Genomic DNA, 26,172 nt, shown 5'->3' with positions numbered 1-26,172 from the left:
CAACGGAGGGTGTCTATCTTAGAATCGAAACCTTATTCCACGCAATTTAAGGCTGTTTAATTTCGCATTTCCTCAGGTTAATAAGTCTGAATACTGCTGGGTAGTTGCTATGGCACATAGAAAACCGCTGAATTTACATCTGTTCCTTGTGCTGCACCTTAAGTATGGTTGAGCTAGCGGTGTTTCGAAGCACGACATCGAATTAAATTTTTTTTGCACCAAATGGGGTCTATTTCGTGAACTATTGTTAGAATATATTGTGTGTCGAAATGGAAGACAACAAAAGCAGTCTCTCAAAGGCAGAAATAGACGAATTGGCTTGCTATGAAGGTAAAATATTTACTTTTGAAGGGAGCTCACGAATTATTGTAATCGGGAATTTTGGCGCGGAATTTGCAGATTCCGCTCAATCTGTTAGTATCTACTTATCTTACGGAATTCAAACGTCAATCAAGGTCTCTGTATCATTCCTGTATACACGCAAGGTTTACGTGAAATATTTTAGAGGGGAGGTTACGGCTAAGGCCATAGGATGTCGACGCCAGCATGAGCTTCATATTTTACCCCGTCTTCGGTAATTGCACTATTACAGTACATGCCAGGAATGCATAACTAAATTAAGATGCTAGGAATCGTTAACAATCATTAGGGAAGTAATTCGTTCTTCATGTGAAATGGCCTAGGATTTTTCACCATGCCACTAAGAGACAAACCTTTTGTGGCACATCAATGCAAATTTAAATGTCATGGAGGATGGCTAACCGTGTTTGAGAGGGTTGGAAACATTGGCATTTTCTATTGTGCTAATAACCTGAATATTTACTCACACTTTCTATAAAGCAAAAAGATACACATAATTCTCTATGCTATAATACTATGCTCTAATAATCTATGCTATAATACAGAATCCAACCTCTAATGTTATACACATATTTAAAATTTTTTGTCTTGGCTATGTCAGTGATTAACTTTTAAATGAAAGTCCATTCCAATGGTTTTTACGATAAACAACCAATAAAGCTGTTAAAGTTAACCATAGGAGAGCTTCAAAGACTTTTGTCATTTTTATTTTTTACTCCTAAGATGAGAACACATTTACAGAGCAGTATTGCAGCAGCTGTGGATGTTATTGCCTCAGCTCTCCTTGCCGATTGATGTAGGCTCAAATATTTGTCTTATTTTAGGTAGTCAAATGTGAGTTGCTAAATTATTCTAAAGCCCATAGGTTAGAAGTTATCCGAATTAAAATCCGAATGATTAAAGGAGTTCACTCATCTTTTCCATTCAGGAAGGCAGAGACCATGCTATGTAGAGGTCTGCTCATATGATGAGCAAGTGCACAGAGCACAAACTACCCCTTGCCTTTCATAGTTCTTTCTGTTACAAGATTTAGGGCCAATGGTGAATAATTAGAATTGAAACGCCAATTTGTTGCACAGTATTAAGCCTCCCTGGTTTTATGAGTTAGATAAAATTATGGTATGAATAACTTTGCTGGACCAAAACTTTCACTAGCACCTGGGCAGAATGCCATACTTAACCTGGGGTATTTTGATAGTAATCATGCCTTGGTAATGTAACAGTTAATGGTATAAGTATAATGGTTGTCGGAAGGACAATCATTGATAATATTTACGAAAGTGTATAGTTGACTTATTTCCAGGCACTAGAATTAATTTTTGCAGAAATAAATTGGGGGTGTCCCAAACTTCAATGCCCTCATAACTGAATGGAGCCTCTATTAAATCACAACAACATTCCTACTACATAATGATTAGTGATTAAGGCGAAAGATTAAAGATTCTCATAACATGTCCAGTAATGATCGACCTTTTTAAATTAATTGACATATTAATTTTATCACCTTGCCATTAATTAGAAAAGAAGCTTCTAATTCAGAATGCTGAAGAAAGATGTGAATATCTAAAGAATCAACTGGACTACTTCAGAGTCATCCTAACCAATAGTCATTACTCTCCAGCACAGGATGAAGTAAGTATGAACATTAAATAAATGATGATAGAAAAAATTGACTATATTAATAGAATATCCTATGTTTATTAGGAAAATAAGGCTGTGATGTGCAATGATCCAGATGAAGAGTTAGATGAATCCAGTTATTTGAATATACCTAACATGACTGAGGATAATCAATTACATTCCTATCATCAATTGTATACTAATTTCAAGGAAATTAAATTTGATGCTTCAGAAGATAATAACTGTAATAATGGGGATTACAATGAAATAGCTATGGAGGTTAATACTGATGAGGAAAAATTGAATAAAGCAATTGACAGCACATCACTTGATGATGAAATAAATGCAAGCCAATTCCCTCAATTCTGTGATGAACAAAATGGCCAGGATTGGTACACTAAAAATGAAAACTTTGAATATGAGGATTTAGAAGAAGAGTTCATAACGATTCAACAAGAAATCAACAAGAGACAGGACGAAGAAAGATATGGCAGTAGAACAGATAAAGTATCCATAAATTTGATCAAGAGCACCAGAGAAAAGAAGAAAATATGTTATGAAAAAGGCAGAATAGAACAAGCTAACTGGATTTGCAATAAAAAAAGTAATTGGTCACATGATTCCCATAATAAATTAATATGTAAAATAGATCATAGGAGCAAAGAGAGTAATTTGAATGAACACATCAAAAATTTTAAACGGCCAGTTTTAAGGACGTCCTCCATCATATCAGTAACTACAGTACCCTCAACAAATTTCAAAAAAGAAAATAAAAGACACTTTTCTTCATCAAAAGACAACAAATTTAAGACATTAAGTATTATTACTGATAGGTCAGATAAATCAAAGCCAGAATTTAAGAAAAAAGTAAGCCCGACAAAATCTATGAGAAATCGCAATTACCACCAGGCGACATTTCAAGAAACTATACCTGGTATTAATACCCAAGCCACCAAAAATGGACCCTGGGCTAAGAAACATGTTGACAACAATGAATGTGGGGATCAAGTGGTCAAAAGACCAAAAATGCCACGACAAAGTGCATCGAATGTAATATCAAACTCGAGGCAGAATTTATCATTCACATGGAAAGATATGCCAACTGAAAGAACAATATATTCTGAGAGACAGGAGGGTCAGAACAAAAAAGCTAATCCAGCCCATACTAAACAGCCTATTTCTATAAGTCTAGTCAAAAAGGGATCAAATTCCTCAAAGAGAAAATCAAAGAATGAGGAGAAAGAAACTCTTGACTGCATTGCAAATCAAGAAAAGAATAATAATAAAACAAGAGCTCTTCGAAATGGATTTGGGCTGCATACAATTGCATCAAAACTTAAAATGTCACAGAAGATGCATGGTCAGAGGCAGAGCTCTAAATACCCATTTATTGTTGGAAAGGTAATTTTGAATATTTTTTAAATAACATAACTTTCCAATCACTCATTTAAAATTAACCAGGATATACCTGCCTTAACTGGTAGTTCCTAGCAAACATCTCTTTCTATATGTTAATCTTAAAAATATTTTTCAGTGCAAGAAAAATATTTATCATGTTTTAAAAACTATGATGGTACATATTTCTGAACTCTATAATAATATTAGACCACCCACAATCTCCCTTTACTGTTTCAGGCAACAACTCCAAGCCATAACTTAGTACTAAATATTCAACAAACACTGTCGATAATCAAAATGAAGCCTTCTGTGACCAAATCACAGACTACAGCGATGGGAGCTATTGAATACAAAGATTTCCCATCTATCACCACAAATGAAGGTCAAATAGGAAGCAAATTAACAATAGCTCCAGTTAATTTTGCTCCATCAGGCTCATCTGTTGTAAGGATTCAGAACTGCCCTCTCATAAATCAAGCCAAAATCACAACATGCATAGTGCAAAATGATATGTTAGAAACTCAGGATTGGTACCTTTTTCAAGAAAAATATGGAGATGCCTCGAGTAATAAATGTCTATGCTACCCACGCAACTGCACTAATTATCATAAAGTCATCAATTACTATCTACATACTGCAGATGATATCCAATTCTCTTATGAAAATGAAAGATCGCGACATAATGGCCAAATAAAGAAGTACCATCAAATGGATACGAAGCAGGGTGAAACAATGCGTGAGCGACTCGCTCAAATCCTCCGTCAGTTCCAAAATTTTCAATGGATGCATGTACACAAGCAAGGCGTGTGATCATAGATGGCAAGATTACTTAAAATTTCTTTGTTTCACATTTTTACACCTATCAGATACCTCAGTTCATCAAAAAGTTGATGTAATTTATCTGAAATGACTACTCATGTTCATGAGAGGAATCATTAAAAAAAGAGACTTTGTATGATTTTATACATTTGAATGAGTTTATTGTAATATGTATGGTTAATGTAACATGTCAAATTCTGTCCTTTATAGTGAATATCTATGAGCAACTCAAAATGTGTCAGTTGAATAATAATACATACCTTCAGCACATAAGTCATCCAGACTATTTATTGCAGATGAATAATTTACATGTTAATAAAAAAGGAAACAATTCGATTCACAAATGCATTAAAATTTTCAATATAATATTCATCTTATTGGAGCATTCTTTAAGGATTTGCATGAGACTTTTCCTGAGATTGTAAATAGTGGATTCCCTTGCCACTGTGCCTCAAGGTCAGAATTAGTTTTCAAGTCAACCTGGAAAGCAATGAAGTAAGAACTTAACAAGTTAATGGTGGAAAATTATTCCTGGCAAACAAATATTGAAAGTGAACCACAATAAAATACATTAACACAACATGAAACGCAAAAATTTTAAAACCTAAACTTGAATCTCTGAAAATCAACTCAAATAAGAAAAATCAAATGTGTATCTGATCAACAATAGCAATTGATATGAAATAAACCAAACAACATTTACAAATCACTAGGAGGAAGAATAATTTACCTGCAATTTTTCCCAAACTTTCTTTTTAGGATTTAAAACTTCATCTGGACATCCTGATTCATATCCTTCAACAATAACTTTTTCACCTGGCTTACTTCCAGCAGGAGGTATTAAAGGTTCTACTGCTCTTGGTTCATCTCTAAAGAAGAAATATATATAAGATTATATAGATTATTTAATAAGAGCAATGCTGTTTACACACACCATGCTAAATTAACAATAGATGGACCGGAGGTAGTCGGTTACCTAAGCAGACCAAGACTGTTCATTTTGATAGGTGTTTTGTATTCTAAGTTTTAAAAATTACTCCACCAATTTTCACTGAAATTGTCTTCCAGACATGTCTAATATGTATCTCAATGCAACAATTTCTAATGTATCATTAAAAAAATCATGTTATTAAACAAGCATGACAACTGTAAGAACAAACAAAAATTCACACTTAAGTGACGAATTTCCTATGTTTTCTAACGCCCCATGATAAGATTACTGATTCAATGAACAGAGGATTATTTATGCCATATCATATAGGCATTCAATTATATTAATCTTCCAATCAGGCAAAGCATAATTTTATGAAACATTGATATTGTTGAGAGGGTGGAATGTAAGTAGATTTACTTCATTATAACAGCGTAAAGAGAGGTTATAGCACTGAGACTGGGCACCTGTGTGTTTGGCATGTGAAAAAACATGTGTTTTCCTTCTCAAAATACCTTAAGACCATACCTTAATACATTAAATTCAGCTTTATACAGTAAAAATAGCTTAAAAGGTATTGTAGAAGAAAGGTATGTGACATGAATAAGGATAAATAACTAGGAACGACAACATGTACAGCAAAACTTCTTAGCCATAATTTTTATGGGTCTTGGTCCATTAAGGTAGCTGGTATCAAAGTTACATTTTTATTTGTCCAAAATGGATAATAATTACCTAGTTAAAAGTATACTGCCAAAAATAGAAAAAATTCTGAAAATATTTAGGCAGTACAGAAAAAAAAATTTATTTTAACCTTGAGAGTCTTTGATACATGTCAAAATGATGGGTTCGGACTTTCTTGTGCTCAGATACATTCACACAAAAATATCACCATAATTACAATGAAGTTCCGAAAGATATTCTCCCCATTGATTTTTTTCTCTAACAAATTGATTCTGAAATTTAAAAAACCCTTTGGACAAGTTTGGGAATAATATATTCACCGACACAGATATACATGTGTACATATAAGCCTTATTCCATTCACATGATGCCATAAGCGCAACCACACAAAAATATAAATTCTTAGATGGGGAAAGAAAGAGATAGGAACACATAATAGAAATAGGACTGGGACAAAGGTGCTTTGGCAGATGGTACAAGCCAGAAATCAGAGGGTAAAAATAAGGCCTGAAAGGGACTTGAACCCAGAACTTACCAATTACATGTCAGAGGGTCTATCAGTTGCACTACCAGAATACTTAGGTTCACCATGATTTCAGTGGAAGTGTATGGAACAGAATATGAACATCTTCAGCTTGGTCCCAAAAGAGTGACCATCATAAGGCACTAAGGCAGCTCACCACTCAACAGAAGAATTTGATGACGATGCAAGAATGAAGTAAAGATACAGATTCAAAATATAGTTTGAAAGAGACAGGGGCATCTGCCTTACCATTGCTATTCTCATCCTTTTTTTTGTCATGCGTCTCTATCCCTTTATGTTCTCCTTCTGCAAATTTATATTATTGCTTAGGTATTGTGTGAATGAGCAAAGGAGTTCTGGGTTTTGGCTTGGTTTGTCTTAAAAGGGGTAAGTGTTTCCCAAAATTCCCGTCCAATGTGCCTGTCTTGATATAAGTGCCTGTCTCGATACAGTGGAACTTGGTTATAACGGCATCGGCTTTAACTCGGGTTTAACCTCACATTTAATACAGACCAGCCAAAATTGAACATTTTATGTTGTACGAAAACCCGTTTATATCGTCAACAAATATTGCGACGCTCGGGTATAGCATCAAAAATTTTGCAATTCTTAGGTTGCAAAAGTGGTAGTGTGATTGTATTATGTCCCAAGTTCATAGAAACCATGTGTAGAAACATCAAGAGCAAAACCAGGTCGCAAGCTGGACATTGAGCTGGTGAGGGGATGCAACTCTTTTGTTTAATTGGTGTCTGGAGGGAGCGGGGTCTGTCCCATATACCTGGGTCTTATCCATTCCCACCCCTACATTCTACAAGGTCACTGACACAGGCACACTGTATTGTATTGTTTGTTTCGTTAGTTACGGTAGATCATCAGTCACATCACTACCTACGTAGTACCTCTCTAGATGAAAGGAAAAGCCAAATTTCTACTCACACAGAAGCACATAAGACCATTCCATTGGACTCAACACCCCTCATCTTGGCAGGTTTCAAGTTACATAACACAACAACAAAACGATCTTTCATTTCTTCAATAGGAACGTAGTTAACTAATCCACTAACAATGGTACGAGGCTCACTTTCACCTGCAAAAGGATACATATGGTTACTATGGTTGATTAATTTCTTGCAAGAAATTTAAATCCTGCATTTATACACAAGATACCAATGACCAAATGACCTCTTTGAGGTTGAAAAAAAATTTGTTTCTATCAACAATACCATATTTCTCCGAATATAGTCCCCCACCCCCCCTAATTTTGAGGCTTGTTTCGGAAAAATAAAAAAAAATGCGTTTGAATATAGTCCCCCCCTTTACTTTTACCACAGGCATTTTTGGAAAAAGAAGGGGGGACTATATTCAGACACATAAGGTAATTACATATGCATTCCAGCCTGGCTCAATTGGTCTACAAGTGGACTCAAAACAAGCATTGCACCAACAGATTTAAAAATATTTTTCCCTCTGAAATGGTTGAACACCCTTCTAAATTTTTCCATAAATAATTCTGAATTGGTAAAAAAAAGAAAAAAATTATTTAAAATTAAAGCCATAGGAGTACTAAAAATTTTAATGTATAACTACAAATTACAGAAAAAAATTACCAATTATACACATGCCTTTTTACCTATGTTGAGGCAAGAATGAAGATTAAAGACTAGTCCTCAAATATCCTTTTACATTGATATGTGTTTTTTTGAAAAATGAGAAGTGCAAAATTTTGTGTTCACAAAAAGAGTTATTTTGAACACAGTCATTATAAAAATGTAAAGGACTGGTGAAGTTGACATCACAGATTGCTGGTCATTAGTTTTTATTTGAAGATTTTTGCAGCGTCTTTCATCTATCTTTTAAGTTCCTTTCGGGAAATGCTGCATTGAAAATATTTTGTGCTCAACGTTCCACTCCTCTTACTGGGAGCGTTTTCAAAGAGGTGATAGCAAGATTTTCTTCTGATATGGATCGGAGAGAACACAAATAGACATACTGTTGTCCAGAGACATTCTGTTCTCAATACACCAAGAAGCCATACTGTTTAGTCCAGCCTGAACCACCAATTCTAATCACAGGAGATCAGGTGGTTGGTATCATCAGGGTACATAATAAACTCCCTAGTTACTATACCTTTTGGGAGATATAACAAAACTAGCAGTGGTCCTAGTAAAAAACCTGTTGTGAATAAAACAAAACAGTGGTAAACTGGATACGCAACTTTCTGAGTGATTGTAAATAAAAAGTAGTTCTTGACGGAATGAGCTCTGATGTAGTTTAAGTGACATAAGGAGTTACACAAGGATGCCTAATCGGCCCTGTTTCATTCATTATACACATTAATGACCTCTGCTCTAAAATAAACAGTAACATATGTTTATTTTCTGACTATGCTGTCATCTATCGTGAAATTAGTGATCACTCTGACTTTGAAATCCTATCATCAGATTTAAACAATGTTCATGTGTGGAGCCAAGAGTTGGGACTGAGCTTAATCTGAACGATAACCATGTTATACTGTGGATGCTATTTACATAAAGGCAGAAGATGGACCTGGGAATTACGATAACCTCGAACCTCTCATGGGGAACACATATAAGGAATATTTGTGGCATAGCCCTGAAGAAATTAGGATTTGTCAAGCATATTGTGGGAAGATTTTCGGATGAGAAACTAAAAGAAATGTGATATTTTGCTCTTGTCCCACCTCACCTTGAATATTCAGCAAGCATATGGGTTCCTGTGCAGAAAGACTTAATCCTTGAACTGAATAAAATACAAAGGAAGGCTGCGCAGTTTGTCAAAAACTGCTAAGGACATATAGACAGCGTTACCCAGATGTTAAGCAAATTAGGCTGGGAGCCCCTGGAGACTTGGAGGTTGCATGCTAGGTTTAGATTGCTTGAACAATTGAGAATAGATATCTTTAAGAGTGACGAGGAGAACATAATATTAGAGCCCCACTATATTGCCAGGTCCGACACAGGCAATAAATGAAGAGAGATATTTAGCTGAACGGATAGATATGGGAATTTGTTTTTCTTCGAACCACAAAGGACTTTAATAAATGCTAATCGTAATTACGTTATAGCATTTCCTTTTTATGTGTAAACGGCAGGTGTCCTAACACCCTTTCCACATGCCTTTTAGGTGGCTTGTGGGGTAGTATGTAGATGAATCCTATGTAACACCTCCAAATTCTATTTTGTTTGGGAAGACTCTTGAGATGACTTTTAACATGTTGCGTACCAGGATATTTAAATACATAGGAACGCTGAGATTGGAAATACGTGCTTATTAGGGCGTATTGCCTTTGGTTTAAACATGGTTAAAAAGCTATTGTTTAGAATATAACTTTATCCAATCAAACGCTATGATGCATCAATTCATTATGAATAACAAAAAACAACTGAAAACGTACTAACGAATACGTATTTTATGCTGTAAAATGTTTCAGGTTGACGCACCTAAATGACGAGAATCTTCGTCATCCGTCTTGAACGTTCGGGAAAAAAATGATGAGAATTCTCGCCATCTGTACAGAACGTGTTAATGCAGAAAAATTACTGACTCCTTCCAGAGTGATAAAGTCTCGCCGAATCATTGGCCTTGTCAGAACTACATACCATAATAATGGAGTTTCTTTAACAGAATTCTACCTCAAACAGAATTAAATTAAACACCATCAAATGCCTTCCTTTCGTCATATGAGATAACAAAAAAATCTTATGTTTATCTAATCCAAGAATAATCTGATCAAAAAAGTTATAAATAGCAGTTTCTGTACTTTTTCCAAGAAAAAAAAAACCATGCTGAGATAAGGAAAAGAAAGGGAAATATAATGTTTGGTTTCCAAAAAATATGACATTTTTTTCCTACTGTAACAAAAAAATAAAGCAGTTATTCTCATATCCACAATTTATGATGACCAATAGAATAGACCAGGCAACTGGTAAACCACAGATGTTAATGGACTATAATAAAACGAAAGGGGAATCTGACAATGCAGATCAACTGTGTTCCACATACACGTTTGCTCGCAGTACTTGTACTAAGCTTACTTGTACCTTATTATAGAGAATGTAATCGGATTAACTTTGATGGAATATTGCCAACTATTTAAACATATTTTACGATTTAAGCCTAATTTTTTTCCACTTGTCCTTTTGAGTATTATTGAAAAATAAATAAACTAAAACAATTTTCAAGACTTCTGAGCTGCATGACTGCTAGATGTTACTAGATAATCTAAATTAATTAATTCAATGAAAATATTTACAAAATTTTTAGTGACGCACCAAGTGTGCTAACATGACTGCTAATGTTTCACCAAGAGGCCTAAGTGCTCGAGCGTCAGCTTTGAAAGCCTTCATTAATGGTCGGAAATACATAAGGAATTTGTCATGACCATGACTAACTAATGAGGGTGTTCATCTTTGATAATATAAATCGGCAGATGGTAGAAGGTAAAAAAGGATGCGTAGTGAGACGACTTGTCTATCATTTGGCACCTCATCGGCGTAAAAGAAATCGATGATACCAACTTTCACAGAAGTTATGAAATACTTTTAGATCCGAGAACGCAGGAAAGGAGCCTACGGTCTATGAAAAGGCCTCTCGAGTGGCTATAACGGTGTGCGAACTTCGATATGCACTTATATTCAGGTATTGTACGACAGCCTTCTGGCAGCACACGCGGGATGAATTTTGCTGTATTCGAGGCGTGGGAGGGGGAGAAGCGAACGGGGAGGGGACGGGATCGGCCTGCCGTTCTTGTATCCGTGACGCTGCGTGGGCATTGGAATATTTTCTTCGCGGATGCACACTCAAATTAGGCATTTTGTGGCTAAATGGTGGCAGATACGTTAAGATGCACGAAATTTTTGGCCTAAATGGTTAGTAACTCAGCAAAATCTATAGGAAATGACCATAAAATATTATATTTTTAGAATTTTGACCCTCCCCCCTAAATTGCATTTGAGCGAGGGTCAGGGGTTCACCTAGAGGTCTCTAATTTTTCAGGCCTTATTTTTGATTGGTCCCACAACTCTTTTTTTATTGGGCCAGATGGATTTGAAAAAAATCGATTTTTCTGATCCGCCCTAGTGTCCAGCCAATCAAAGCAGAAAAATTCATGCATAGTTCCAGGTTTTCCAGGGAAATTTTACAAAATTCCAGGTTAATCTTGAGTGATTACAGCGATGGATAAGAATTTTAAAACACCCTAAATTTTTTATCCCCCAAAACTATAAAGTACTTTAATAAAAGCTATGTAATTATGTTATGGCATTTCCTTTTTATGTGAAAACGGCTGGTGTCCTATCACCCTTAACCACATGCCTTTTAGGTGGCTTGTGGGGTAGTATGTAGATGAACCCTATGTAACACCTCCATATTCTACTTTGAGGAGACTCTTGAGATGACTTTTAATGCAGAAAAATGACCGACTCCTTCCAGATAGATAAGGTCTCGCTGAATCAAAACTTTTAACACTAGAACCGCTGGACAAATACCACTACATAATGCCACTGCCCCCTTCTCATAAATCTCATAATTTCTCAAAACCTGTTTCTGCCCATAGTATCACCAAATATCGGTGGTCCCCATTTCGCTGACCAATGTTCATCGATCTCATCTGCTCTGGCACAGAGAGAACCTCTAATGTAAAGGAGAACTATGAAGACTCCAATCATCATTTTCCAGCTGTCCATTTACCTCAGCAACTGTGTATTTCTGAATATGTTTTAACATTCCTTAATCGAAAAGTAGTTTCCAAGCACTGCTGTGGCAATCCTTACAGATGAATTGCAGGAGATAAGGAGATGGGCCTTGGGATACCATCAGTAAATTTTGCAGCGAAATGCTGCCTCCATTATGAGTGGAAAGAACTTGGACAGTTCACCCTGCTCGCCCATCCTCTCCTATCAATTTATTGCCAAATATGAAATCATCTCCCTGTGGCATAATCCTGACCGGTACCGTACCTGAAGTCAGTGGAAAGGATGACAGTGACGGAGACAGTTTTTTATTGAGTATTAGCAGGTTCATCATCGGAAGAATGGACAGTCAATGCTTCCGCATGTCCGCTGTATCCTCTTCATATGCGTCCTCCAGCAAATCAGTTAGCATTTGAATGATCTTGTGGGGCGTTAACTCTTGTCTACGAACGTCAATGGAGTGGTTGCCATTTCAATTCAATATTATAGTAGTTAACAATAGCTATGGCTGCTATTCATAAAATTTCTTAGGAAGAGGACCCTCGCTGGGTTGGGAATGAGGCTCATGAGCTGCACTTCTGTAGCCAGTCGATGCCGCATTTCCATCATTGAATAACCACTTTGTGCATCGGTATAGAATGATGGCATTTACTGATACATTCAATAAATAAACAGTAACATTCAAAGAATCCTAATGAGAATGAGCGTATACCTAAATTACAATATAAAAATACCATACAACAATGTAAATGCCAAAGAGTAGTCAGCACTACTATGAATAACTTTGCATGAGATGGAAAAGTGTCATTTTCCAGACTAAATAACAACAGCTACAGTAGAATCCTGATTTAAGGTTTTTCAAGGGGGACAAAATTTAAAACACTAAATGCGGAAAAACACTAAATGAGGACCTGCCATTTTGTTCAGGTTTTAGGGTCTGTAATGATTGGAATGGCTTTTTATGAATAAAAAATATTATTTTAAGTAACTAAAAGGTGCTGAATGCAGCAAAAAATTCTTTAATGAAATGTTCTCTGCCCTATGAAGGTTGGATAATACTTTTCAGGAATCAGCTAAAAAAATGGGTAGTAAAAATAAGTAATGAGAGGATGACAATTGTTTTAATGAAATATTTTAAGAAAATTCTAATAAACATCAACTTAAAAGCATTCCCACACAGATTATTATTATGGACATTAGAGATTCCATTTTTATACATATTTCAGTGGTCTCTATGAAATTTAGAATTTTGTGACATGTAGGTGACTATAGCATTTCTAATATAATAAGAAAAGGTGTAAGTAGGTACTCGAAAAATCATGAGGAATGAGTGAAATAAAGGGACAGCAGAAGATCGCTAATCCCGAATTCTCAACTACCGAATATCTAGTAAAAGGGAGGTTTTCTGGAATTTTGCTAACTTCACGTTTTCTGTTGCCTCGGCGAAACAAGGGATTTATGAGCCTTTAAAAAGCCTCCTATGCGCACATTTTGGATTTCGAGGTCATTCAAAAAAGTAGAATCTTATTTTAGTATGCGTACAAGTCGCTGGTGATTCAACTCGATGATAACACCAGATTCGTTGTCATATATCCGCGGCCTTATGCAGGTCGAATGGAGCCGGGAGAAGTTGCTTACGCGGCGCGCTGATCACCTTGACTCCAACTCGCCTTGTTTCTCGGCAGCTTTTAATAAAATTTGGTTGGAGCTTGAATAACGATTAGCTAAACTCTGTTAAGTGAAAAGGTTTAACCTTCAACAGAACTGGATTTCATCCGAAAAATTGTCAGTGCCTCTGGAGGTTGGCAATTTCGTCAGGGTTATGATGTCGAAGTCAACCACCAACCACCTGCCGGATTTTCGTATTTTTCCGCGCTCATCTATTCTACCGTGAGTATGCGGTGATTTTTTTTTCCCAGCATGAGCGATTTATTTACAGTCATGGACCGTGATAGTTCGTCATAACTCCGATTGTCATTCTCTTTTGACATTAATTAGCACCAGATAAATATTTTTGAATCGACAGCGATATCAACCAGCCGCATGTCGATAAATTGGCTCCGGGATATCTAAATTACGATGTAAAATAATGTTATTCCGTAGGGAAAGAATGCTCTCACTCACGGTCATGACAGGGGAAACACTTCCTGTTCTTTCGCTGTTCCTCCGTGGAAACTGACCTTGGAATGGATTATAGAAAGAATCTTCTAGTGAACTGCGCAATTGATATTGGGCCTCCTCTTTTGAACAGAGAAAGTAGCCGACTGAAAAAATATTGGGCTAATAATCGACTGCCCGTAGGGAGTAGAGTTGAAAGGGGCATAAGCCATCAATTGAAAACATAACGAGAAAACCATTATTGTAGCGGCCCTCGGAGGATAACTCGTGTCATCAGTCGTCACGTATCATCGAAGTCAAGTTCAAGAAGTGAAGGATAAGGTAGTTCGAGGTTATTAAGGGATGACTTTGCTCCATTAGATCGGATCTAATACAAAAAGTACCTGGTGTTTGGATCAGAAGGGGAGCGAAACGTTACGAGAAGACAAACCACCCAACTTGTGAGTTGAAGGTCGCAGCGCTGCGCTCGCGGAAGAAAGCAGTTGAAGAAGCGTTCCCCGGAAGATTCTATCGACTCTTGGTAAACTTTCATGAGACTGTTCTTGTTGATGAGCATAAATTCGAAGATTTGGATGAACCGTCATGAAAAAACGTTAAATCGGGCAAAAAAATCTTGAGCGGGACAAATTTTTACGACCATAAATGCGGAAAAACGCAAAATGCGGAAACACTAAATACGGATAATTTTTACATTGTCCTAATAGGGAATGAACCGGGACCCAAAAAAATAAACGCTAAATGCGGAAAAACCTTAAATGCGAAGACCTTAAATCCGGATCCGACTGTATTTAGTTTAAGCTTGAACATGTTCAAATGTACTGCCTCATAAAAAAGGCAGGATTGAATGCTAAAAAAGGCAAAATTATAGAGCGGTAAACTTAAAGTTTGCAAGGTGTGTTCAAGGTTGCTAGGTTTTTTAGATAGTTCTTTTGTACCCAAGAAAAATAAACATGAATTCTGCCACCTTTACATCGGACATGGGAAAATTATACTATCTGTAAAATTTGCATCATAGGCTCTCAGACAAGGAAAATAAATGTTTGAAAGATTCTGCCGAAAAATCAAAAAACATATGAAATTAGCAATGAGATGTTAAGGGCCGAAATATATAGCGGTAATTTTGACCGGTCAGCGGTTTAAGGAGGAATGAGAGAAATTTCTCAAACCTAGTCTCCAGTGAAAGAAAATTTTCAGGTAATTTCCTTACATAAAGTCAGGAAAAGTTTTAAAATTACATACATACTTTTATTTGTCTTTATACTCAATTGACAACTGCTGAAAGTGACGACAGTGGTCAAAATAACCCCTGTGGTGGTTCTAGCGCTAAATAATATTATTTTTATGCATTACTTTATGTTCCTAATCTAAAGACTCAAACTTAGTAAAAGAAATTTTACAGGTTGTCACATGAGATGTTGACGTCGTCTGGCATTCTATTCTTCATGTTTTTGCATCTTACTATAGTCAGGTATGCTAGACAATTTGATTCTGTTGTCTTGTCTGACATTTCACGTTTTGATGTGGTTGTAAAAATTCTATTAAGCTACTGCACTTAAAATTACAACAAACACATTTTAGGACAGAAAATGGGTGTTGAACTGGCAAAATTTTATGTGGAATGAATTTGAAATAAAAGGTTTTGAAATTCCAGGTTGGTGCAAAAATTCTTGAATACATGATTCACAAAAAAATTCCCAATTCTCTCGGTTTTCCCCGTCACTATATCCTTTTTCCAAACTGATGGCAGTTGGGTCAAAAATACCAAGTAGCCAATCAGAAGCGCTGCCCCTTCCACCTCTCTGTTCCTCTCCCTCCCCTTCCCTTTTCTCCTCCGCTCCCCTCCATCCAGCCGACCGACGTTGCCAGCCTTGGAAATAATGGTACTTTCGGGGGCAGCAGTAGATTCTGGGACAAATGCTGTGTGATTCGGTTTTGCAACACTGAGCTGGAGTGCGATCTGCACTGCATGGAATTCGGAGAGAGACTGCGGGCTCTTACACACTTTCTCCTGTCGCTCTTCTGTGATTGGCTAGAAAAGTGGGTGGGTTTCGAGCACGCTCAAGGTTAGCTGCCGTCAGTTCAGAAAAAGGGTATAGACACACTGTATAAACATTACATTTATCAAAAGTTTCTTTAGAATGGAATATGCATAGTCTTCAAATGGCTTCAAATGACTACAAAATACATAAATTGAGTCTTCCACTTCAATATTAAATAGGTACATAATTGGACTTACCAACATCAATTTTTTCCACATAGAGAGCATCAGCATCAGGATGTCTATTCACTTCTACAATCTTTCCAACCCTAATATCAAGGCGATGAGGGCTAATCTCATCTACAGCAGCCTCTGTAATAATAAAAAAGATATTCTGAAGGCTACATTTGATTTATATCCATTAAGTTTAGTAAAAGTTACTATAAAAAATAGGAATTCTGTACACAAAAATTAAATGATATGAGATTTACATAAGTAGGGGTCTGAATTTACACACTACAATCCTACAATAATCCTAACAAAAGTAATATACAAGAGGGTATCATTGATATTCACAATTGAAGCCACTGTAATTATGATGGTAAATATAAACATTCAAAAATCCTTCAACCTCGAGGAATCTACCAGCAAATAGCATCTGAATGATATGTTTTTATTCCTGAAAAGAATATTTGAACTTTTCAGGGAATAATAAATATATGTACACATATAGATAAGAAATCAGTCCACAAGGAAACTTCCACAGGATAAATATTCTTTTCACTCCGGACTCGTAGAAATGAATTAATGACAGAATTTCTAATGCTGACTCAAATCTCGTTTTGTTATCTTAAATAATGATTTGAATCAATCAATGCTGATTTTTAATTTACACATATAAACCACATAAAGCATTCCTCTTCCACAATAACTCTTCTTAAGTATATTTAATGTCTAATAAAAATAAAATTTCAAATCTAAATAGGTAAAGTCGTTGTGTGCCCCATTTACTAATGAACTAATGATGGCAGGGTGTAAGTGGAATTAACAGCATAATGGAATAAGGTGTGATAGTCAAATGTCTGAACTTACTCTGTTTGGAGGGAGGAGGGTAAGCACTGCTAACCAGCTTCTTCAACTCAGGGGTTTCAAATGTTTTCCTGATAGGATCCAGCAATTTGTTGAGCTGTATTTCAACAGAGGCTTTCAAATCAGCAGGATGTAGTTGTTCCTTTGCAAATGCCTCTTCCAAGCTATCATAGGTCATGTATGTAGCATTTCCTCCATTTTCCTCACTCCGAACCACCTCAAAGCCTAGAGGAAGAAATTAGAAATTAATTTAGCATGCTATCATAAAATTTTAGCGTGCTACCATAAAATAACTGGTATTCAGTGATGATATCCAAAACATTGAAGCATGACAATGGTACAAAATTTGTATATTATTACGAGAAAAGTAACTTAAAACACAAATTCTATCTATTTGAAAGTCTGGAAGAGTCATAACACCATGCAGGAATGTGTGTGACGGCTTAAATAACTTCTCAAAGATATATTTGTATTGAAAACTTATGATGGAAAAACATTTCTTACCTTCACCCGGCTTGAAAAGAGAAAAGAGAACATGTTTTACAAATGCCAAAACACCATTGTCAGCCACATTTCCAGGCTCACAAAATGCCTTTTTGAGCTTTTTCTTCACTGCTGCTGGGGAGTCAAGTAGATCTATTTTACTGTCCTCTTCAGATGATGACATTTTCCCACCAGTAAGGCCAGGTACTGTCACATTAAAAGAGAAAATAAAAATTAATTTCATAAATGAGGAGATAAAACCACAACAGGAAGAATTACAGCTGATAATAAGCTTTTTACTTTCATTTCAGGATTCATTATGAAAGTTTGACAAAAATACAAGACATTCTTGACATCGACGAAGCATAGAATATGCTTCCTGTACAAATAACTTTTCATTAATTCTTGGAATGCACTTGACTGAAGGATCACACAGAACACACACAGTATATTTTTAATGGTATGGTATTAGTTATCTGGGCACTAATATATATGCAAGTTTTCATGAGCATCAAGCATGCAAAATGAGAAAAAAATGACAAAAATATTTATAGCAATTAAATTTGACACTAAATTAACTTTTCAACACTAGTATTCAATTATTATCACACAACTACATCATAATGAATTTCCGCACATATTCACATGGCGATTCAGCCATAATAGAAAGGGCATTCTTTTGAGGCTGCCCAGAGAGCTATAGTGCTGGACTAACTATCATCAGTCCCAAACTCAGGTGCTATAGCTCTCCCTCCAACAACTCTCCCCTTTCCCCTAGGCTTGCCAATCCGACTTTTTCAGTGGAGGGGGAAAAGGACCCATGATTCGAAATTGGTCGAAGTATCCGGGAGCCTTAAGAGGGAGAGGAAATAGCATTCTGAAAGAGGCTGCAGTGAATCCAAAAGCTAACGCTAATATCAAATAAATGAGACTTCTCATCGTCACAGAAAGTGTAACTAGGTCAATAACTTGGAGATGAAAATCCTTTGAAATACATTCTACCCCAATTCTGATACTTTTCATTTTGCTTGAGTCCTAGCTTTAATGAGGATAAATTTTTTGTCTAAAATGCACCAACTCAGCAGTTCACTTCATAATTTTGTCTTTAAAAAATGAGATAAATGAAGTCGAAGAACTTTCAAGTGTCCTCTCCATCTTCTATTCCCATTCTTGACTGTCAACTTGATAACCAAAGACCAATTTTTGAATGTATCACACATCAGTAATAGATAAATGAGACATTATATTGAGACATATTATTCTACATTTATTGATAAATGAGATATTTAACACTTTTGAGACGGCAGAGTTTTTGTCTTACAAGGAGACTTTGCCCAACTGATGTCAAGTAAGAAGATGAAACCTTTTATATATGAAAGTAGACACTTAGATAGGAATACTGTTGAAGGGTTTTGTCGATATACGCCTGGGTTTGAGAGAAAAAAGCATTTTAAAATTTAAAAATATGGTCACGTTGAATTTAATTTAAAAAATTTCGCTCATTGTTTAAGGCCGATTTGGCCGAGTGGTAGTGTGCCACGCTTCTGATATGAAAGACCAGGGTTCGGGACTCGGAGAGAGTATGGATCTCACAGATCTCTCTCTCTCTCTCTCTGAACTCTTCTCTGTGGATCTTATGCACGATGTAACAATTACATTAGCAGTAATTTGTACTCACAATGATTACCCAGGAAAGAAAAACTGATTTCCAACCGTTTTGAACCTCATTTGAATCTGATCTGAATCGTTAAAATCTGATTTGACTCTGTCTTGACACTGAATTCCACTGGTTTCCAGCGGACAGGAAATGGAAGGAAGTGATTTGAATCTCATTTCCATTGTAACTGGTTTCCAGCTGTCTTCCACACGGACTGTATTGACACTGAATTGAATGTCATTTGAAACTCTTTTCCTTATTTATTGGCTTGAAAGTGTTTTCCACAAGTGCTTTCCAACAGAGTTGAATTGTGGAATGAATTTGGAATTCTCCTGATATGAGTGTCTTGTAGAAACCCATCTCACACAGGCTTTACTACTGCGTTGATTGGAAAATTACTTTTTCTGAGGTGTCAATGAGTATATTTAATTCAAAATCATGGTCAGAAATAAAATAATGACATAAAGGAGGAAACATGTACTTTGCCGTCTTGCAAAAATGCACGGGTGATGAAAAAATTCAATGTACATCATCCGCACTCTGTATTGCTCATCATTTCACCTGTTGGAACTCACTACCACCAATATACCAAACGGTACATAACTTGGGAATGAAAGCACGTAAAAACCTCACTTCGCATTTAAAAAAATATAGCCGGTATAGTGCTGCCACCTAACTACGAAAGATAGCAAGACAAAGTAGCAACGCTGACACCCGATTTCGTTTTGAATGTTTACGTGCTTGTGGTTGTCTGTTTTGTGCTAAAGTTATAGGGTGTGGAGAAAAAAATAATCATATAAGTATTATTTAACCAGTGCTAAATTCCCGCAGCGTTGAATTTAGCCATTCGTGCATCTCTTCAGGTTTTAAGCGACAGTGAAATTCTTGATGTGATTTGGATCTTTTGTGTTTTCATTGAATAATATATCTTTTGTTTACAGTTTTTGAGCGATTGCTAATATTTTTGTATGCAATATGTATAATATGTACGCACGTTACGTCGCCGACGAGAACCTACCAGGATTTTAAGAGTATTGTGTATATTGCTGGTTTGTTTGTGCTAAGTGAAACGACCGTGTTCATGTATAAACAGTATGGCAAGTTTCTGTAGTGAAACATACAGATGTGGTTGGCTTAATACTGAATCAGAATTATTTTCATAAGGCATGTAAAGAAGTCTTTCTTTCATAAAGGCATCTGAAATATTTTCTAGTGTTGTGGTTTTTCTGTTAATCACGGAAAAATTTGTGTTCTTCGATAATTCAAGATTGTGAAATCTGATGTAAGTTGTTGTTCTGGTCCAATGATTGTTCTTTTACTCTTGGCAAACCTTGTGCCTTTCGATGAGTGTTCAAGATTGTTAGAACTGATAAACAGTGTGGAAAAGCACTACTAGTTTGTCAAACTCTCCTTCAAATGAGATTTCATCTGTAAATTCTGTGTTTCCCTAAATTATTTCTAATGCATGACATTGAGATTTTAAGTGTATTCAGCCTCAGAAATTTACCAAATTAGATGACAATGTATTTTCAATTGAATATATACTTGCAATGGGGTTTGTGCATACTTAATAAATACGTTAATAGAGCCTGTGTTATTTCATTGTGGTGGGAGACTTACATGAAGTTCATTTTGTTAGGCTGTATTTTGTAAACTTTTTTCTGCCGAGTCTACATCCAGGTTGATGATAGAGATGTAGTATGTGAAGTTAGAAACGTTGGTTGAGTGCAGCTCTACGAAACTTGGAATTGGCGGAAATAACTCATGCATCAGCAGGTCATAGGAGGTGAGAATCGAGATTCAGATCGGTATGACGGTGGAAAACAGATTCGAAATAGCTAAAACGGGGAAACCGGATTCAAATCTATTGAACGGTGGAAACCAGAGTCAAACCACATTCATGGAAATGAGTAGGAAAACAGCCGCCATATTGGACCTTCACAACTGATTTCCAACTGTCTTCCTACTGATTTCCAGCTGTTTCAATTTTCAAAACAGATTCAAAGGAGAAGGAAATCAGTGTGTCAAATCTGTTGGATATCAGTGTCAAATCTAATGGAAATCAGTTTTTCTTTGCTGGGTACTTTTTATAAAATGTAATTTTTATTTGTTATTTACTCTTTACGGTGAAAGAGGAATCATTACTTTGATGTAATCCTTACTCATAATCAACGATTAATTTACTGAATTACCTGAGCCTTCAAGTACCATAATTTGCTTTTTTAGGTTCAGCCACTCTTTAAGATGTGGGCTACTTATGATGGTTACAAATTATGACACCCCTTGGGTTGTCGCAAGTGAAATTGCAACTACAGCAATTCCTATTATACAATTATTCTACATTTTTACTTCGCTATCGACAGTTGCCAGGAGGTCTCCAGAGTTGATAATCTTACCAGAAGTATTTGTAATTTTACTGATTACTTTTGCAAATCAGAAATTTGTACTCATAATTAGTTACTTTTTTAAAAAGTAACAGTAATTGGGCCAAGTTACTTTTTCTCAGTACTTCTACCAACACAGGTCTACAGGCACATTCAGAACATGAATAAAATAATTGAGTGAATGCTAGCTAAAAGACAGTGACTTTTCATCTTCTGTAAAATCTAGACTGTTCATTTTATCTTTGCGGGTGATCTGGTGTGGCTGAAGTAAGTGGGGGTGAGGGGAGGGAGAGTTTCTTGACACATGACATTCCATTTGCCTATCAGTAGACAGTAGGCATGGGCTAATGCTTCCAATATTCAGTCGCTCTCAGACCTCTGCGAGGTTAACATCGTAAATCTGCTCCTGGAGCAGTGTTACCAAATCTCACACGTTCTCCTTTTATGGGTTTAGTATTCTTTTCACCAATGGTGCCCCATTCAACGTGGAAGCTGACAATGCCCAGGGCTTCTGTGAAAGGATTATCCTCAATACCTTCCAAATGAGTAGGAATATTGTCTAGCTGTCGGGTCCAAAATACCTGTCCACCTATGACTCAAACATTATCAGTTGGCTATGCACATTTGGCAATGTTAAGTGCGCTCTTGCTCTCTTTGGTACCACCCCTCCGCATCAGCGAAAGCCTGCGAAAGTGCAAACATAAAGAAAACAAATTTCGTCATTTGTATCTCTGTCTAAATCAGTGCGTGTTGGGTGCTTCACATGGAATGGGGATGGCATAGGGATATAATAGGGTGGTTTCCTATTATTTTTTTACTGCCTATATCGAAAGATTATTACTCCGGGTGTACGCATTTCACGCTCTTAGATTTCCGAATGACGATATCTATTTTTTGCGATTAAACGAAAAGTGAAAATTTACAAGCGCCGGAAAAGGTGACAGCTAAGTATGAATGCCGGGAAAACTCCGTGTGACGTATTTCTGGTTCCAGCTGTCGGTGCGTGAGGTGACCTTGGGGCGAGGCTAGAGTGCTGATACAATACAGGCTGCTAGCAGGTAGCTGAGTACCCTGCTATCAGGTAGCTCTTGGCTTAAATAAGGATTATTATTCCTCTATCAAACGAAGGAAACTTTCCGAACTTAGGTAATTTTTATGGGTGATTATTAAGAGATGTTTCCCTCAGCTCTGTGCCTCATGCATGCATTGGTAACCTCAGACGATGTAAAACTCCTATCTACTCGTATAGAAACTAGGTCCCTGTGACATCACGTGGAGTGGCATCGCATGGGCGACAATCTGGCCTTTTTTTCAAATGAGGATAAAATTGACCCTAGCCATTCATCTAAACTGGGATTTCTAAAATCAAATAATTTGTATATTATGAATACACTAATGGTGGGTAACGAATAGCAATCAATGCCTTTTGTTTTCTTTGATGAAGGAAACTACCCTATTATCACGAAATGCTGGTCTCGTAGCAGATGCGATATATATATACAATACAAGGATATAAAATTTCCCATCTCTAATAAGTTCAGAGGTTGATCCCTTTCAGCATCAACCTGTAGTTCATATTGAAGAAAGCCCAGAAATTCCTAATTAAATAAGGGATTTTGATGTAAAGGACAACACAAACAATACAGTTAAATATTAAAAGAATGTTAACCATAGAAATTAACATAACATGTTTCATATATCTTTGCCATCATTTCTCTTAGGTTGAGCCAGTTTTTGGATTGACTGAATGAAGACCGAATGTATTGACTTACCCATTGGGTTCATTAGATGAATTCTCTTCTGGTACCCCAATTGAGGGAGATACTTCTCAGCGAATGTAAAAATCTTCCTTTGGTCCACCCCGCCAAACTGAGCATCAACATGCAAGTATTCTTCATCAAGTGCCTGTAAAGCTAAAGATAAGCACTTTTATGAATGAAATACTAACTTGAATATGATCCCTAATATCACCATTCTTACCAGGATACAACAGTCCAGATAACAAGGGGTGATCCACTTGTTTCACTACCTCAGCTCCAGCCTTCTTGGCGTCGTGCTCAGTTATAATTGAGCTAAGCTTGTAAATGTCCAGAGTGTACTCCCTGAAAATATGCATTATTAACCTTTAAGACATATATTCTGAAAAATATTCCAAGAAAATAGAGCCATACCTGGTAAAGGCATTATTAATAAGATATACCTAATTAAAATTTGGTTTAGTTCGATACTGATAGTTCTAAACAAGATAAAATAATGATGCAAAGGTATTTACACCAAGTTCCGCATACATTTAATTCTCCGATACGTATGTTTACTGCAAGAAAAAGGTCTCAAAAATGTAAGGAGAAACAAACCTTGACAACTCATATTCTGTGCCACGGACAAATTTTAATTTCTCCAACGGCACACCAATGGACCTTAGCATTGCCTTAATGCAGTGCTCGTAATACTCCGTCCGAAGGGCTAACAGCTCCCACGGTGCTTTCATGTTGTCTAAATAGGCATGAAGATCCGCAAACAATATAGTAACCTTGAGAGAAGAAGTTCAAAATCAAAATACAAACCTACGGGTTGATAAAAAATCAATATCAAGACAAGTACCTAAAATTTACCTCGCATCCTGCTTTCAAGAAATCTCCTATTTTGGACATAGGTACAAAATAGGCAATGTGAGGTTTCCCTGTAGTAGCTGTGCCCCAATACACTTTGAGATCCCTTTCCTTCAATATTTCCGTCAATTTATCTTCACCGAGGACCTCTTGAAGGTTTCTCACAATTAAATTCTTCTTTTCTGCGTGAACATCTAAAGACGGATTGTCCCCTGCCATGATGACTTCAAAATTGTTATTGTATATATCTTAATATTAATCAGTGCACGGGATATAAATACACCATATGGGTAAAACTTCCACTTTTTTGACGTGGTCAGCCAGCCGGATTTCCCCCCCGCAAGGCCATGCAGTCTCAAAAAAATGCCTAACGTATTGCGGTAGCTGACATTCAAGCGGTACTTTTGAAGATGTTATAAAAAGAAGCGACGTTTTACGGTTTATCCACGGCTTAAGACCAGTTAGCGATAAAATATACCCCATCTACATAAACTAACAAGGTTTTTAATACAAAAATGAAATGGCATTTGACCGAAAAACAGTAATTTTTAAATATTGCAATGGTAATTAACGCATTAGCCACGGTAATGAATAACGGGCATTAATTGCCATGCGGAAAAATAATCCAGGAACTAAAATAATCCGTGGTGTCATTCCCGGGGAATAATTTTGCGCAAATTTTATGAAATCAAATGCCGTTGACGTTCTAAAAATAATATTTTCACAGAAAATAGACGGGGAATAGGATATTCGCTAATTCCATTAGATTAGTGGACGTTTAGAAACTGAATTTTGAATTGAATTGGACAAAACATCTTTAAAATTTTCAGCTAATATGCATGAAATATCTATTAATAACTTTAGATATCTCCATAACATTTTGTATATATCTGAATGCCCGCTTTACCAATATCTGCAAGATATCTGGAGCACATATTTTCTAGAAATTCATATTCAAATTGTATCCACAGGATAAATGAATCGATTATAATATGTTTCAGTAAAACAAGAGTTTATTTTTTAACCGACATCTTGCTGGCGGAAAAGGAGGTGAGTGTATATATATATATATAGTGCTATATAGGGTGCCTTCTGGGGATTCCTCCTTATATTGGAACCTCTCTGGCTTTCGGTTCTTTTTAATAGGGGCTTCCTTCTCCGTTTCCAAATTTTAAGTTTCCAAAGCAGCTCACGATTTCCTTTTAGCTTTCTCAAAGGAGTCTGCAACATTATCAATGAAAGCTGATCCAGTGTCTTACAGTATAGGTCTTGAAGAATTTTTAATGCAAGTTTTTGCCAACGTCTTTATAAACACCTTCATCAGGACTATGATTGAATATGAGTACATTACTGTGACACACATAAGGTTATGGCACTGTTTTTTTACGATAGTAAAAAATTAGCTGTAAATTAATTAAAAAGAGGAGACTAGAATATTTTGACACACCTTTCATTCCAATGAATTGGATTTATTTACTCATGCTAACTAAGCTGATACAGTTCATTCTTATGTATCAATTTCGTTAATTAAATAATAATAAATTTTGCTTAAATTGTCAATATTTGCTCTTTTATCACAAATATTTTTGATTTTTGAAACATGCATCATTTCTGTAAATAATCTCTTGGTCAAATTACTTTCAGTATTTAAAATTCCGGTAATTCCGAAGGCTAAATAAAATACCTGTAGTTTCATAGGATTGACATATTCTAGACACAAATAGATAATTGAAAAACAGGTTTTCATAATTTTAAATCACTTCTATAAATATTTTCCAGAGGAGTTGCCTTTGCTTTTTAAGTGATCG

General features: G+C 36.2%; 2 protein-coding genes across 3 annotated transcripts; one reads left to right on the top strand and one right to left on the bottom strand.

The window, feature by feature from the left end:
- Window positions 1-7: 7 nt before the first annotated feature.
- On the top strand, window positions 8-4,470 carry LOC124160992. 2 transcript variants are annotated; one of them, XM_046537128.1, is made up of 4 exons: window positions 8-330; window positions 1,880-1,992; window positions 2,065-3,381; window positions 3,616-4,470. In XM_046537128.1, exons 1-4 carry the CDS (start codon window positions 270-272, stop codon window positions 4,186-4,188), a joined length of 2,064 nt encoding a protein of 687 aa, XP_046393084.1. In that variant the 5' UTR covers window positions 8-269; the 3' UTR covers window positions 4,189-4,470. The 2 variants fall into 2 exon arrangements, with proteins under 2 accessions (XP_046393084.1, XP_046393085.1); XM_046537129.1 differs by lacking the exon at window positions 8-330 and having other exon boundaries at window positions 1,910-1,992; window positions 2,046-3,381.
- On the bottom strand, window positions 4,459-24,722 carry LOC124160993 (tyrosine--tRNA ligase, cytoplasmic). Its single transcript, XM_046537130.1, has 10 exons — window positions 24,368-24,722; window positions 24,110-24,285; window positions 23,736-23,857; window positions 23,528-23,668; window positions 17,736-17,921; window positions 17,235-17,456; window positions 16,401-16,514; window positions 7,272-7,422; window positions 4,928-5,066; window positions 4,459-4,677 (listed from the first exon to the last, which is right to left on the bottom strand). Exons 1-10 carry the CDS (start codon window positions 24,581-24,583, stop codon window positions 4,567-4,569), a joined length of 1,578 nt encoding a protein of 525 aa, XP_046393086.1. The 5' UTR covers window positions 24,584-24,722; the 3' UTR covers window positions 4,459-4,566.
- Window positions 24,723-26,172: the final 1,450 nt, after the last annotated feature.

This window comes from Ischnura elegans, chromosome 6 (assembly GCF_921293095.1).
Source record: "Ischnura elegans chromosome 6, ioIscEleg1.1, whole genome shotgun sequence".
Lineage (NCBI taxonomy): Eukaryota > Metazoa > Arthropoda > Insecta > Odonata > Coenagrionidae > Ischnura > Ischnura elegans.
Note: the sequence above shows the minus strand (reverse complement) of the source record. Positions and strands in the feature narration are given on the sequence as shown.